At 47.0% G+C, this 15,982-nt stretch overlaps 1 protein-coding gene across 3 annotated transcripts; it reads right to left on the bottom strand.

Annotated features, from left to right (window-relative positions):
- Nucleotides 1-5,473: 5,473 nt before the first annotated feature.
- RNASE1 (ribonuclease A family member 1, pancreatic) lies at nt 5,474-14,518 on the bottom strand. Of its 3 annotated transcripts, none has more exons than XM_045784902.2 (2): nt 14,259-14,518; nt 5,474-6,197 (listed from the first exon to the last, which is right to left on the bottom strand). In XM_045784902.2, the coding sequence occupies exon 2, from the start codon at nt 6,170-6,172 to the stop codon at nt 5,720-5,722; it is 453 nt and encodes a 150-aa protein (XP_045640858.2). In that variant the 5' UTR covers nt 6,173-6,197; nt 14,259-14,518; the 3' UTR covers nt 5,474-5,719. The 3 variants fall into 3 exon arrangements, with proteins under 3 accessions (XP_045640858.2, XP_087715105.1, XP_045640860.2); XM_087858979.1 differs by lacking the exon at nt 14,259-14,518 and adding an exon at nt 7,507-7,757; XM_045784904.2 differs by lacking the exon at nt 14,259-14,518 and adding an exon at nt 7,113-7,239.
- Nucleotides 14,519-15,982: the final 1,464 nt, after the last annotated feature.

Here is a 15,982-nt window from a genome sequence, read left to right as displayed (position 1 = left end):
TTAAAAAATAAAATTTTGAGTTTTGAGATTTATGTGTTCTGGATACGTATTTCAAAATCAGACATCGAATTTGCAAATATTGTCCAGTTAGTAGCTTGCCTCTTCATTCTCTTGACACTTCTTTTAAACCCAATGGTGTTTATAGCTTTATTGACATAGAGCTGACACACACGGCACCACATATATGTAAAGAATACAATCCGGTAAGTTTTGACATATGTGTATACTCATGAAACCACCACCATAATCAAGACCATAAAGGTATCCATTCTTCCCTCAAATTTTCTTCATACTACTTTAGAACCTCTCCCTCCCGAATTTACTGTCCCCAACCCACAACTTCGTAGTAAGTTTCGAAACCAAGTGGCGTTAGCCTTTCAACTTTGCTCTTTTTAAAGTTGTAGGTTGTTGTTGTTGTTTTGGCTAGTCTAGGGGTGCTAGGCTTGCTCAGTGGGGTGAGTATGCGACTTTTGATCTTGTGGTTGTTAGTTTGACCCCTGCCTTGGATGTAGAGATTACTTAAAAATATTACCTTAAAAAAAGTTCTTTTGGCCATTCTAGGTTCTTTGCATTTTCATATGAATTTTAGAATCAGCTTATCCTCTAGGGCTTTTGATTAGGATTGAGGGAATCTACAGATCAATTTGGGGAGAATCCACGTCTTCACGATATTGAGTCTTTAGACCCATGACCATAGCATGGCTCTCTGCTTTAAATTCTCTTGGCACATTTGGGGATTTTTAGTACTGAGGGGGTTCCGGGTGTGCTATCCCAAACTGTGACACCTCGGCAGAATCAAAGTGAACCTCCTCCATCTGTTCCCATTCCCGGGATGAAGAGGGAAAGCGTGGAGCCGTCCCTTCTGCCCTCACTAACACCAAGCTCCAGGGCTCTAGTCCAGGACGTAGGGGGGCATGAGCTGTGTCAGCGACCGGGGGATGTCACAGTGGCTCACGGAGCGCTGATCCCAGAAATGAAGGATGTAATTCAAGAGGACTGGAAGAACCGGTGACAGGGTGTGTCCGTTTGCTAAGGCCACTATAACAACTACCACAGACGGAGTGGCTTAAGCAACGCAAATGTGTTTTCTCACAGTTCTGGAGGCCGGAAGTCCAAAATCATGACTTTGGCAAGTTTGGTTTCTTCTGAGCCTCTTTCTATGGCTTGAAGAAGGCTCCCCTCCTGCTGCGTTGTTACAGGGTCTTTTCTCTGCTCATGTGCCCCTGACACATCTCTGTGTGTTCCCATTTCCTCTTCTTGTAAGCACACCAGTCACATTGGAGTAGAGCTCCCCCTAAGGGCCTCATTTTAACTTAATCACTTCTTTAAAAGCCATAGAGTGGACCCAGCATTTCTCAAAGCCCAAGAGAGGAAGGTAGCATTCTGGAAAAGTGAAGCTATAGTTCCTGTAAGAAAAAGATAGATTTTCCTTGTACTCTTGAGTGTTTTGATCAGTGAACTTTCCAGAACTGGAAGTCAACAGAACCAAGGGAACTATGCACCCAACTATGCCATGCTTTCTGATCTTGTTTTCTCATCCTTTTTTTCCTCCAAGTCTCTCCAGACCTACTTCCTTGATGCCAGATCCATAATTTCCTCTGCCTTACTTTTTTAAAAAGATTTATTTATTTATTTTAGAGAGAGAGAGAGCACATGCAAGCAGGGGGAGGGGCAGAGGGGGAGAGAGAGATTCCCAAGCAGGCTTTGTGCTGAGCACGGAGCCCAACACAAGGCTGGATCCCAGGACCTTGAGATCATGACCTGCACTAAAATCAAGAGTAGGCCTCTTAACCGGCTGAGCCACCCAGGCAACCCCCTCTACCTTCCTTCTTCTAACTTCCTCTGCTTTCACTGCCTACCCTGTCCCAACCTCAAGGCTACCACTTACTCACTCTCTAGATGAGAGCAGATCCAGCTGGTGGGTCCAGGACTAAGAAGCACATCATAGGTCTCTCCAGTGGTACAGAACTGCCTCTGTGAAAAGAGTGGGCAGGGGATCAAAAAGAATGAAATCTTCCATTTGCATCAACATGGATGGAACTAGAGGGTATTATACAAAGTGAAATAAGTCAGAGAAAGATAAATACCATATGATTTCACTCGTATGTGGAATTTAAGGAACAAAACAGATGAACGTAGGGGAAGAGAAGGAAATAAGATAAAAACAGAGAGGGAGGCAACCATAAGAGACTTAACTATAAGGAACAAACTGAGGGTTGATGGAGGGAGGTGGGTGGGGGATGGGGTAACTGGGTGATGGGCATTAAGGAGGGCACGTGATGTGATGAGCACTGGGTGTTACATGCAACTGACGAATCACTGCATTCTACCCCTGAAACTAATAACTATACGTTAGCTAATTTGAGTTTAAACAAATGTTTAAAAAGAGAGGGCAAGAGAAGGAACATTTAAGGTTTGAAAGTTTGGGGAAGGGGGTTGCATGGGTTTGTTTGTTTGTTTATGTTCAATTACCTTCTTTTCTGCCTAAAATTGCTTTGCACCTTTGTCAAAAAACCATTTGATCGGGGACTCCTGGGTGGTTCAGTCACTTAAGTGTCTGCTTTGGCTCAAGTCATGATCCCAGGGTCCTGGGATCGAGTCCCACACTGGGCTCCTTGCTCAGCAGGGAATCTGCTTCTCCCTCTGCCTGATGCTCTCCCTGCTCGTGCTGGCTTGCTCTCTCTCTGACAAATAAATAAATAATTCTTAAAAAAAAAATTGATCATATTTGTGTGGGCCTGTTTCTGGGTTCCTGATATCATTCTGTTGATCTGTGTGTCTGTTCTTCCACCAATTCAACAAAAATATGTACACAGATGTTTAAAGCAGCTGTCTTCATAATCACCCAAAATGGAATCAATACAAATGTCCTCCGGTAGGTGAAGGGACAGACAAGCTGTGGAACATCCATGCACTAGAACACTACCGAGCAATAAAAATGAATGAACTATGGAGCCACACAACAACTTGGATGAATTTCAAAGGCATTACTTTGAGTAAAGAAGCTGGTCTTGGAAAGTTACATACTGTGCAATTCTATCTGTATGATAGTTTGGAAAGACAGAACAATAGTGACAGAGAATAGATCAGTGGTTCCCAGGTGTTGGGGGTGGGTGGGAAGTGTTTGACTATAAAAGATTGCACAAGGGGAAATGAGAGTGATAGAACTATTGTGTGTCCTGGTTGTGATAATGGTTGTACAATTCTGTCAGTGAGCCTCTCGCTCAAGTATAGAACCCAAGAGTTATTTCTTTTTTTCTTTTTCTTTTTTTTAAAGATTTTATATATTTATATATTTATTTGACAGAGAGAGAGAGAGCCAGGGAGAGAGGGAACACAAGCCGGGGGAGTGGGAGACGAAGAAGCAGGCTCCCAGCGGAGGAGCCCAATGTGGGGCTCCATCCCAGGACCCTGGGATCATGCCCTGAGCCGAAGGCAGACGTTTAACGACTGAGCCACCCAGGTGCCCCCCAAGAGTTATTTCTTATTGCACTTTCTTGAAGCATTGACCATTTGAAGGGACACTTGAAGCTGTAGGAGTAAGGAGAAGCTGGGACATGGAGATGGGCTTACCTGTCCACCGAGAATGCAGAATTCCTGAAGCTTGTTTGTTTTGAAGAATTTTCTGGAAAGTAGCATTATCCTTTTTTTTTTTTTTAAAGATTTTATTTATTTATTCGACAGAGACAGAGACAGCCAGCGAGAGAGGGAACACAACAGGGGGAGTGGGAGAGGAAGAAGCAGGCTCATAGCGGAGGAGCCTGATGTGGGGCTTGATCCCGGAACGCCGGGATCACGCCCTGAGCCGAAGGCAGACGCTTAACAGCTGAGCCACCCAGGCGCCCCAGCATTATCCTTTTTAAAAGAATCACTGGATATGTCCATTTCTGCCTTCAAGCAGATACGCGCCGTAATATGTTAGCACCTCAAATTTAAAATTAATCTGCCTGGATTAGTTTCCTGAAAGGGGTTAGTACTCCTTTCTTTGTGAGGTAGCAATAGTCTCCCCACTGAACAGAAAACTCCAATTTGTCACCAGAGTATTTGAGGTGTTTCTCTCCTTGATTGGGCCTGACCCTCTCCAGGACACTTTTCTTCCCCAACGGCTGGTCTGGATCACTGTCACCACCTATCACTTTCTTCCTCAGACAGAAGCCCCCAGCAGTCCCAGGCCCAGAACTTGCAGGGAGTCAGAAGCCAGAGCTGGTGACTGTGCACATAGAGAAGCAGCAAAACCCCAAGTGAGTATTCTTAAAAGCTCCAGGAATGTGTGCTCTTAGCACCAGCAAGAGGGAAACGAGGAGGTTTGGGTTTGGGAAAAGGGTGAGATGAACTTAAGACAAATTCTGGCTCAAGGCACCTATCGAGAAACTCCAAGTTTCCTTCTCCATCCTCACTGCTCGTAAGGGCTGAGATCCCCATCACCACAGAAGTGCAGGGATGTCTGGCCCCCGTCACCCAAAGCCCCTCTCCCCTCTACAGAAGCGAAAGGTTCGCTTCACTTAAGAGAAACACAGTCTCTTCCGACATTTATGAACGTTGTACGCAAGGACAATGACAGAACTGGTCAGACTCGGTGGAAGCAGGGCCTTTCTCTAGTTCTAGGAGCCAGAACCAACTGTGAACAGGGCGTCCAATGAGATGATGGAGTCATGACAGAAACAGAGTCTAAGCATTTTCCAGGGCTGTATAGAAGCGGGGCCAGGCACGGAGCACTCACAGACCCGGTGTCCTGGAAACCTGAGAGAGAGCAACCAGCGAGCGCAGGGAGAGCCCTCGCCCCTTCCTCAGCACTTTGGGGTGTTTTGCTTGTTTGTTAATTGTTTTTTTTTTTTTTTCCAAAGTAAGCTTCATGCCTCCAGTGGAGACTAACACAGGGCTGGAACTCATGACCCTGAGACCCTGCGATGGAGACCTGAGCTGAAATCGAGAGTAGGCCCCTTCACCCCCTGAGCCACCCAGGTGCCTTCCTCCACCGCACTTAGGAAAAGGGAGACTGCAGGATAGTCTTCCTGAGTCCACTCTGGTGGCAGAAAGAACAAGGACTGGAAGCCAGGAGACCCAGGGTCTAGGCCCAGCTGTGCCGCTAACCAGCAGCAGCCATGAGCAAGCCACTTACCCTTTCTGAGATCCAGGCTGCTCCTCTATAAAAGTGGGGATTACGTTAGGTCAGGGATGGCAAGTGGCACACACACCTTTACCTCTATCCTGCCTTCGACAGAGGCTACTGTTCAACCACATCCCTTATTAGAATTTTTTCTACAGCATTCTAAGCAGGCCCTTCCCACTGAAGTGGATACACAAGCCAAAATCTACTTATTCTCCTTCGATTTAATCATCTCTACAGTCTCCTCTAGCTCCTAAATTGGAGGTTCTGACTTTCCAATGGAAGGATTCTACCCGGGGCTTACCACGGCGAGCCAGGTTTACAGTCCTCATCCCCGCAGGAAAGCAATCACACGGACATTACCAAGATGGTGACAGCCCCGGAAATCCAGGTGGTTGCAAGTATGTTTTATTGGAAGAAGCAGTGAAGTGGTTCACACGGGGCCCACCTTACCCCCCAAACCACGCCGGGCGAGCCCTGGGCAGGGAAGCATGTGTTTTGGATAGGAGCCCTCACCGGAGTTGTTTCCCTCCGAGCAAGGAAGGGAGAGGGGAGCAGCAGGGGCCACCATGGGGACGGGGGCCTCTCGCTGATCTGGCCTCAGGGGGAGCCCTACACGGAAGCGTCGAAGTGGACCGGCACATACGGGTTCCCCCCACAGGCCACGATGATGGATTTCTCTTGCTGCTCCATCTGGTACTCGCATTTCGGGTACTTGGAGCCACGCTTCAGGCGGCAGTCGGTGATGTGCATCCTGGAGCTGCTCTGGTGGCAGTTGGGTTGCCCGTTCTTGCAGGTGACATTTCCCTGGAGGCAGACGGCCTGGACGTCGGGCAGAGGCTCGTGCACAAAGGTGTTCACCGGCTTGCACCACCCGGCTGTCATGTTCCGGCGCTTCATCATTTGGTTGCAGTAGCTGGAGCCCACGGTGGAGGTGTTCGAGTCCATGTGCTGCCGCTGGAACTTCTCAGCCTGGGACTCCTTGCCCAGAGACGGCTGGACACAGCCCAGCGCCAGCAGCACCAGGACCAGTAGTGGGAACAGGATGAAGAACTTCTGAGCCATAGTGGTCTCGCTGCTCCAGAAGAGCCTAGCCGGGAAAGGGAGAGAAGGGAAAAAGCATTGCCTTAGAAAGGACCCCGGCTCTAGCTGTGGCCTCCCCGGCTCTAGCTGTGGCCTCCCCGGCTCACAGTCTCCCTTTGGGTCAGCGGAAAGATACCCCTCCTCCTGCACAATTTCCCAAGTACTGAGACACTCACACAGTCCTCTCGAAGAGCATTTAACTCCCACTAGCTAGAGAGAGGGGGTCTTCGCCTCTGGGGGGTGACCTTGACAGGGAACTAAAATCCTACAGTCCTGTGTCAGTACTAGAGATTTTTAAAATTTAAAATACATTTGAGGGGGGCGCCTGGCTGGCTCAGTCTGTTAAGTGTCTGGCTTAGGGCTCAGGTCACGATCCCCAGGTCCTGGGATCGAGTCCCGCATCAGGCTCCCTGCTCAGCGGGGAGCCTGCTTCTCCCTCTCCCTCTGCTGCTCCCCCTGCTTGTGCTTCCTATCGCTCTCTGTCAGATAAATTTTTTTAAAAACTTTAAAACAATCGAACAATAATAAATAAATAAATAAATAAATAAAGTACATTTGAAAAATAAATACATTTATACCCAATGCTCAAGGGGCTAATTAGAAAATCCTTTTGAATAAACCCGAGCTGAACTGCATCCCTAAAATACCACCAGGACCTCCAGGATGGTGACAGACAGAGGCCTATTGTCCTCCAACACAAGGGAAACAGCCCAGTGCCTAACACCAGCATCATAAGGGGATGCCGTTGTATTACCAAGAGCGATGCTTCCCTCCCCCAGCACCACTGGTTCCCTGCAGCCCACACGCTCCATCCCCATATTGGCCTGGCCCAAGCTTTCTCAGGTGCTAACCTCACCCACCCTGGTCCCTCCAATCCAACGCATAAGCAGAAGTTCCTGAGACCACCTCTTCAGCCACTGACCTGGGTCTCTAGCTTGGTCTCTAGGACAGAGCAGAAGACCAGTCTCTGTGATCCCTGGATTCTTATACGGATTACAAAGGGGCTTGGCCTCCAAGGAAAGATAGGTGGGAGGAGCATCTTGGTTTCACTTTAGAGGGAACCAAGGACCTCGTGAGGAAGAGACATTGTAGGGAATCATCCACGCCACTCTTTTTCAGGACTGCTGGGAAGGGAGTCTTGGCCCATAGGAACCGTACCACGTGAATCTCATCTGTCTGCTGGCTCACAAGCAGCAGCACAGAAAGCCACTATAGTGCTGATGCCGGAACCCCAGCAAAGTCCTCATAATCGCAGGGGGCCATTGGCACCAGATAGTGCTTGGTGGTTCGCAAAGGATACATAAACTTGTGATCACCAGAGCAGCAGAGAAAGGGAGGTCCTCTCTCTCCCCAGGAGTCCCGGCTGGAATTCCAACAGCACCTCTTCTGTGGGGAGGGGAGTGAAGTTCCAGCTGCCAGCCGCTGGACGGCCGCGTGGATCTGGGGTCTGGGGGGGGGCAGTTCCCAGGCAGGGCGGTGGAAGAGACTTGTGACCTCGCCCAGTGCTGGCCACTTCAGCTCTCCTGGGTGTGGGTGGCGGGTGTGCGGCCGTTCTCGGCTGCGGCAACCGCTCCTGGAACATCAGAGTTGAGGAGAGGAACTAAAGCCAAACCAAACCCCCAAGGGATGTCAGCCTGGCTCAGTCACTAGAGCGTGGGACTCCTGATCTCCTGGTTGCAGAGTTGAGCCCCATGTTAAGTGTGGAACCTACTTAAAAAACAAAAAACAAAACAAAACACCCAAATCCCTTTCGGAGAAAAAATAGAGATCACCGTATTTTTTCACAGCAAAATTCCCTCTGTCGACCAAGAAACAGAGGCAAAACTGAAACAGAACAAGAGCCCTTACTGGGGAGTCTCAGGATTGCGTTTTTTGGAACGCAGATTCCAGAATGCCCAGAGAAGTGTCCTCCCGCACAGGAAGAACAGGGTGTTGGGGAGAAAGATGGAGAGGGGGCAAGAACCCGACCTGAGTCAGGGAGGCGAAGTCCTGACAGATCGAGCCCTGCTGATTTACACTTGGATTGACTGATGTGTTGGTGTTATCACACCACACGATTCCTGATCTGCATGAATTAATTATCTGTCATCAGAAGGCCACACTGGCAGTTTTATGACCCAGGTGCCAGGTGTCCCATTGACTTTATACACAACAGCTTGTAAAACAATTACTGAGTCTGGCCCAGTTTGAAAGGTCTTTTTGCCCAGTTCAAAAGTTCATTAGAAGGGGAAATGGAGCTTCAAGATGGAGTCTGTCATGTCCAGAAATTTTATGCAACGTCACACCTCCTAGAAAGAGACCTGTCTTTGCTGGGTGACAATTTCAGTTCTTCTGGAGTGAGGATAATCACAATTCCCTCCGTTCTCTGGATTTAGATGGTCTCAGTCCAAATTCTGATTTAACGTCTGAGGAGCTGGGCAACTTACAGAACTGAATTTCTTCCCTGTTCCTCAGTTTCCTCATCCCTGAAATGGGGATGATGATATGTATGTCTCAGATTTATTATGAGGACAAAATAAGGTAAGATGGGCAGAGGGCTTGGAGAGGTCCCCGGAAAGCGTGATAAATGCTAGCTGTAGCGACGGCTCGCGTAGGGTGGCGCTGAGCTCCTCCCCAGAGAATCTCTTGCATTGACACTGAGCCGTCTCTGACTTCCTAAAAAAGTAGGGGTGAAGTAAAGGACTTCCCAGGATTTTGTTTTGCGAAAAACCTGAACTGAAAAAAGTAGAGAGTTTTGAAACCCTGAGGAGGGGAAGAAGAGAGAAGAGAAGGACCTCGGGGAAGGAACAGAATTCTTTAAAGGGAAGTGTTTTTATTATGTTGCCACATGATATCCAAAAAATCTTTAGTGAAGTCAGCCTATTTGCTAGCGCGTATGAATCAGAAAGTGAAAGTGGGCTGAGGAAGATGTGGTATGGTGTAAGCTTTTACTTACGTGCTGTTATCATTTGTCCCACACCCTACCCTGCACCCAGGTTTGGCCTCTTAGGCCTTACATAGCACTCATCATGTGGAGTGGACCTAACCACTTAGGTTCATGTCAGAGAGCCTGCAAAGTCACTGACAAAAAGAGACAGATTGACGGGAAAACAGACAATGTTTATTCACACGCTTGTGTCGGAGTACCAAAACGTGGCTCCCTGAACAGCTGGAGATAAGGGTTTCCATATTAACTTCATAAGGGAAGGAAGCGAGGGAAAGGAGCTCTGTAGGACATAAATGGGGTCTTGTTTTTGTGTTTTTAGGAGAGATAAATGAGCTTTTAGGGGAACAAGTGTGAAGTAAGACAGTTTGTGATGTTTGTTTATGCAGGTGTGAATGGTCTGTCTTCTTCCAGGCTGTAAAACTCCCCCAGTGGGGATTTAGGGCAGCCTCACTCTCAGAAGACTCTGCCTTTATTCAGGTAAGAGAGTCTCTGAGGGACTCCTGGGCGGCTCGGTCGGTTAGGCATCCAGCTCTTGATTTCAGCTCAGGTCATGATCTCGGGGTCTTGGGATCCAGCCCAGCATCAGGCTCCTCGCTCAGCCGGGAGTCTGCTTAAGATTCTCTGTCCCTCTCCCTCTGCCCCTCCCTCCCACCTCTCAAAAATAAAATAATAAAATAAAATAAAATAAAATAAAATAAAATAAAATAATCACTTTAGCTGAGAAGGTGAAAAGTTAGCGACCTCCACACCAACCACCTTTTAAGGGATAGGTGCTTGCTCCCTTGCTCTCTATCTCCTGCTTGCTCCTGACCAGGGACGAGGGACTGCTCCGTCCCCTGGTTCACTGTGCCATTGATCCATCCTCTTCCCCCAACTCTCCATCTCCCCATTTCTGGGAACTGTAAGTAACAAATCTTATGACTTTGCTTCTGTGTCCACGTTCTGAAACTGCGCCCTGGGCTTTTCACTTCCCCAAAGTGACAGCTGAAATGCTAAGGGGGTAACCTGGCCGTGGGAATGGCTTGGGTCTCCTCTTCGGCAGGTCATAATCTTAACTGAATACACTAGCTCTGATTTCTCAACACACAGACCTAGAATTACTCACCCTGTCACGTAAAAATGAAGGTAAAATAAGGCATTTGCAGACAAAACGATAAAATAAAACAAAACCTAATGGAGTTTAAACTCCACTATAGCAGCCCTCCACTAAAAAAGTCTCTAAGCATGGATTTCAGATTAGAGAGAAAAGCTACTCAACGGAAGTCTGAAATTCAGGAAGGAATAATGAAAAGAAAGATGACAATAAATATGTGGCAAATAAAAAAACGTTTTCACTATATAACGCAATAATGTCTTGTTGAATTAAGAAAATAAAATTAAAATATATATCAGGAACATAATTTGGAAATGATGTGAATTGCCAAGTGTTCAAGAGGTACTAAGAGATATTGATTAGACTTTTCTATGTTTACTATGTATTTGAGAATTTCTAAGGTAACAATGAAAAGAACAGAGGGTATGAATTGCAAACTAGCAGAGAATAAGCGCACGGTGGGTCAGTTAGGGGGATCCAGGCTGTGCTGCGGTAACAAGCAAACTCAAAATTCCAGGAGTTTCAAGCCCTTTCTCATTTCTGCTGCATGTCTGTCCTGGTCCAGCCAAGCGGCTCTGCCCACGGTAGTCACTTGGAAAAACAGGCTGACGCAGGCTTCATCCTGACACACACTGTCATAATCGCAGAGGCAGAGGAAAGACAGTGGCACTGGGATGCCCAGGTGGCTCAGTCACTGAAGCAGCCCGCTCTGGGTTTTGGCTCAGGTCACGATCTCGGTTGTGAGACCAAGCCCCAAGGTGGGCTCCAGGCTGAGCGTGGAGCCTGCTTGGGATTGTCTCTCTCTCCCTCCCCCTCAGCCTTCCACCCACTCTCTCTCTCTCTAAGTTCATAAATAAAATCTTAAGAAAAAAACAAACAAACCACAGCACCCCACAGGACAGCTCTAAAACCTTCTGCTAGAAGGGACACTTGTCACTTCTATTCACACTTCATTGACCAGAGAAAGCCCCATGGTCACATTTAAGCACAAGGGACTGAGAAATAGGATCCTTCTCGGTGCCTGGAACAAGAGAACTATTTGGGAACAGCTTTAATAGCTGTCGCAGAATGACAGACAAATATACCACTAACCCAAAAGAAGGGAAGAAAGGAGAGGAAATAGAAAAGCCAGACAAATGAGACAAATAGAAAAGGCAAAATAAGATAGTAGATATTCACTGAGGAAGATAAAAATGAATAATTACATTATATAAAAGGACTAAATGGTCCAGTTAAAAGACAAGATTAATAAAGGGAAAAAAATTAACACTTTCCCATTCTTTCTCTCTCTATGTGCATACAGAGAGAGACAGCATATATATACACACACACAATATGTGTATATTTATATATATATATAACGTATCATTTATATATACATATATAAGGTATATATACACATATATATACCTTACAATTTTTAAAAATGTTTAAGAAGGAAATATTTTATTAGATGGCGAGATATAATAACCAGAAGACCAATGGAGCGTTTGCTGGAGTACTTTCAGAGCACCCTTATTCCAGGAAGTTGAAGAGAAAGTCAGAGACAAAGAAATGGAGTTAAAAAGGACACTGACAGTGAAGAGATGGAGCAAATTTGTGCACTAGTGTGATGGGGGTGCCTGGGGAGAAGCTGACACGAGGGTGTGCACATCTTGAGGAAAGAGTCAGTACAGAAAATACAGCAAGAGATAGAGCATAGCCCCAGGAATGGGGAGAGATGGGTAAAGGAAAGGAGGCGGTCTCGTCTGTGAGGATGGTGGCAAGGGGGAGGTAGGTAGCAGACAAGGAAAAGGATGCAGCTGAGAAACAGCAAAGCTGACTAAGAATATGAGCAGCAGAATGTCCCTTCCAGCAATGGAATTTCTCCTAGGAGTGGGACTTGAGTCGTGTTTGCCTCAAACCTCTGTTTTAAAATAGGGTTCTGAGAGGGCGCCTGGGTGGCTCAGTCGTTAAGCATCTGCCTTTGGCTCAGGGTGTGATCCCAGCGTTCTGGGATCGAGCCCCACATCAGGCTCTTCTTCTAGGAGCCTGCTTCTTCCTCTCCCACTCCCCCTGCCTGTGTTCCCTCTCTCGCTGGCTGTCTCTCTCTCTGTCAAATAAATAAATAAAATCTTTTAAAATAAATAAATAAATAAATAAATAAATAAATAAATAAATAAATAAATAAAATAGGGTTCTGAGAAGGTCTGCATCATTTCTGTTGTCCTCTAGGTCATGGGGACAGTTATCCAGTGTAGAATGAGTCTGTGACCCATTACTGAGAGGCCTCGTTTCCTATACATTAAATCACAGTTGCAGTATTTATCTTCATTTCACAGGTTAAAATGTGATAGGAATCTCATGGGGCTCCTGGGTGGCGCAGTCGTTAAGCGTCTGCCCTCAGCTCAGGGCGTGATCCCAGCGTTCTGGGATCGAGCCCCATATCAAGCTTCTCCGCTGGAAGCCTGCTTCTTCCTCTCCCACTCCCCCTGCTTGTGTTCCCTCTCTCTCTAGATGTCTCTCTGTCAAGTAAATAAATAAAATCTTTTAAAAAAATGTGATAGAAATCTCTCAAAAATGGTCCCAAGTAGTTTGACATACATCACAGCTGTCATTTCTTTATGCACATAAAATGTGATGATCGTTTCCATAAACTGCTCTTGAGAATTTGAATAGAGCCAGTAGAGTGAAGAGACCATATGTATTAGTTGCAGCTTCATGACTGGGATGCTGTGTTCAGGAAAATTATTTCACCTCTCTGGACCTCAGTTCCATCATCTATAAAACACACAGGCTGGACGATTGGCAAAGCAATAATAAAAGAGAATTGAAATGCATAGGTATTGGAGTCTATTTGGACAGGGGTGTGGAATCAGTTCACCTTTTAATTATTCCTGCAACACTGACTGGCATTTTTCTGGATGAGTGCAGATGAATACACAAAATCCTGCATCACGATTTTAAAGATCAGTAGTGTATCAACTTGTGTAATTTGTTTCCTTATCTGTAAAGTAGGAATAATTAAAGTACCTTATTCTAAGATGCCATAGACTGAATATTTGTTTCCCTGCCCGCACCCCAAATGTGTATATTACAACCTAAGTCTCAATGAGATTGTATTTGGAGGTGAGGCCTTCAGGAGGTAATTAGGTCATGAGGGTGGAGCCCTCATGAATGGGATTAGTTCCCTTACAAGAGAGACACAGAGAGCTCCCTTAGTCCTCTGTCATGTGAGGTAATAGAGAGAAACTGGTTCGGAGCTATGAAACCATACATAGGCCCCTGTTTGCCCAGGACCATCCCTATTTATGCCCGCTCTCCCGGCATAATAAATAGTAATGTCCCTCTTCACTCTCAAAAGTGTCCCAAGTCAGACAGTAATTATATGGTTACCCTATTCAAAGCACATAGGGAGCCCTAAGAGAATTGTAATATTATTTTTATTACCACTAATGATATTGTTTCTTCAAGAGTCAAAATTAAGAGTTCAGTTTTAATACTGATTTAGTAGAGGTGACAGTGATGGAAGGTTCTGATTGGGAGAGAGGGACAGACCGACGATCTCTAAATTCTCTTTATTTTTTTGAACGATTTTATTTATTTATTTATTTGACACAAAGAGGGCATAAGCAGGGGGAGCATCAGAGGGAGAGGGTGAAGGGGATGTGGGGCTCACCTCGGATCATGACCTGAGCCAAAGGCAGACACTTAACAACGGACCCACCCAGGCCCCCTAAATTCTATCTTTATAGAGAATCAGAGAGCAACGAGAGTGGAATGGGCGTATCAGGAAAATGCTGGCAGATGTGGGCGGGGGCATCCTTGTAGACACCCTGAGATTTACACTGGGGTAACTAGCAGCAGGCACTGAGACATCCAGAGCAGCGCCTCCAAGAGCGCCTTGGGATAACCACGTACAACGGAGCATAACTCCACGGGGGCGATGGTGGGAGCCGTGGGTGTGCTTGAGTCTCCCAGGGGAAAAACGGGACAGATAAGTTTGCCAACGGGAAGCAAAGGGAGTGAAGGAAGGCTGGAGGAAGAGGTGTCTAAACAATGCTGCTTACCTTGCACTTAAAGGTTGCCTTTGGCTACTCCCTTCTGTGTGGTAGACAGCAGAGTGGCCAGCAGGAGGAGAGCAGATCCAGAGCAGATGGTGTCTTATCCGCAGTCCCCCGTCTTGCCCTATCTCCGGGACTCCCTCTCAAGAGCCCTTGATTCCTGCTGGGCTCCTGGGGGAAGTTGCCTCCAGACAGCGTCAAATGTCCCAGAGACACCCGGCCGCAGCAAAACGGACCATTGCAGATAGCATTGCGGAGCCGGCACTTGGTCAGCAAGCTCGGATGACTGGAATTACAGCCGAAGAATGAAAGCATCATTGACCGAAGTTCTCGGTGAACAATGTAGTTTTTGTTGAACATTTCTGAGCACTTGCTGATTGTTCAAGTCTCGGAAAATACTCTCTTCCAATGAAAAGTATTTAGAGTGGGTGTGGGGAGGAAGGCCGGCAGGTCTGGGCTTTGTCCTGAACTTTCACTGGCCTTCCAGCCCCTTGAGGGGCTGCCCCTTGTGATCAGTTCATCATGTCTGATGACTAGTCTGAGGAGAGAAAAGAGGGCCGTCTCTGGGGTGGCCAAGTACATGTGCCTGCTTGTCTGCACGTCATCATCTCAGTCTCAAACACGCTTTCTGCTCCTGACTGTACGCCCACTTAACTTCATTTGTGGCTTTGCGGAACCCCGTGTGGTGAAAAAAAGCGCAGGCCTGAATCGGAGCCCCAGGGCCACACTCTAGCCCAGGGCTATCAACATGGGGATAGCCTCGCCGTGCGGCACGCGGACTAAACAACGATACCTTTATTATCTCTGAGGGTCGGGTGGAGATAAGGGAAAAGCTGCAAACACATCCTAAACGTTGTGAGTAGCCTTGTTCATTAGAGTGGTATGGGCAAAGAGATTCTCAAATTATGTTACATGTATTACAAGACTGAGCAAATGAGCACAAGGGTTAACGTTGTGGAGAGCAGGGGCTCACCCTGGACACGTGATTATGGAACGGGCAGGGGAAACAGAGGGGGCGAAGAAACTTTTTCCTCTACTCTCTTAGATTCAGTGACTGGAACCTGAAAATTAAACTGACAAGAGACAGACTAATGAGAGAAAAAAAATGAGCTACGTACATAGATACAGCCCAAGAGTGAACCCTAATGGGTTCCACGGACTTCGGTGTGTGCCGGTGTAGGTCCATCAGCTGTTACAAATGCACTGCCCTAGGGTAGGGTGTTGATAGTGGGGGAGGCTGTGCATGGGGGCCTGGAGGCAGACAGTATATGAGAAGTCTGTGCTTTCTGCTCATTTTTTCTGTGAATCTAAAACTGTCCTTAAAAAAGTGATGTCTATTTAGAAGGAAAATTAAAAAGAGATGCTGATGTCTTCAAAAATTTCAGACCTACGACACGGAGACTGTGGAAATGTTACAGATTAAAGGTGGTTAAAGAGACGTGGCAACTAACTGTGACACCTGACACTAGGCTGGAACCCGCACTAGGGGGAAGCACGCAGCTGAGAGAGCATATGTGACGCAGCAACGGCTCCTGCAGGCTGCTTCCAGGCCCTCGGTGTGACAGCCACAAGCCCTATCCTACACCATCCCTACCGCTCCAATGCGCATGACAGGGAGGTGGAGATGAGTGGCCTCAGGAGATTAAAGCCATTGCTCTACACAGCAGGACCTAGAGTGGGGCAGGTGCAGTTTCAGGATTTGCCAAAAGCAGAGAGACGAGAAAGAAGCC

The sequence above is a fragment of the Ursus americanus genome, chromosome 35 (assembly GCF_024610735.1).
Source record: "Ursus americanus isolate L20-20 chromosome 35, mUrsAme1.1.p, whole genome shotgun sequence".
In the NCBI taxonomy this organism is placed as follows: Eukaryota; Metazoa; Chordata; class Mammalia; order Carnivora; family Ursidae; genus Ursus; species Ursus americanus.
Note: the sequence above shows the minus strand (reverse complement) of the source record. Positions and strands in the feature narration are given on the sequence as shown.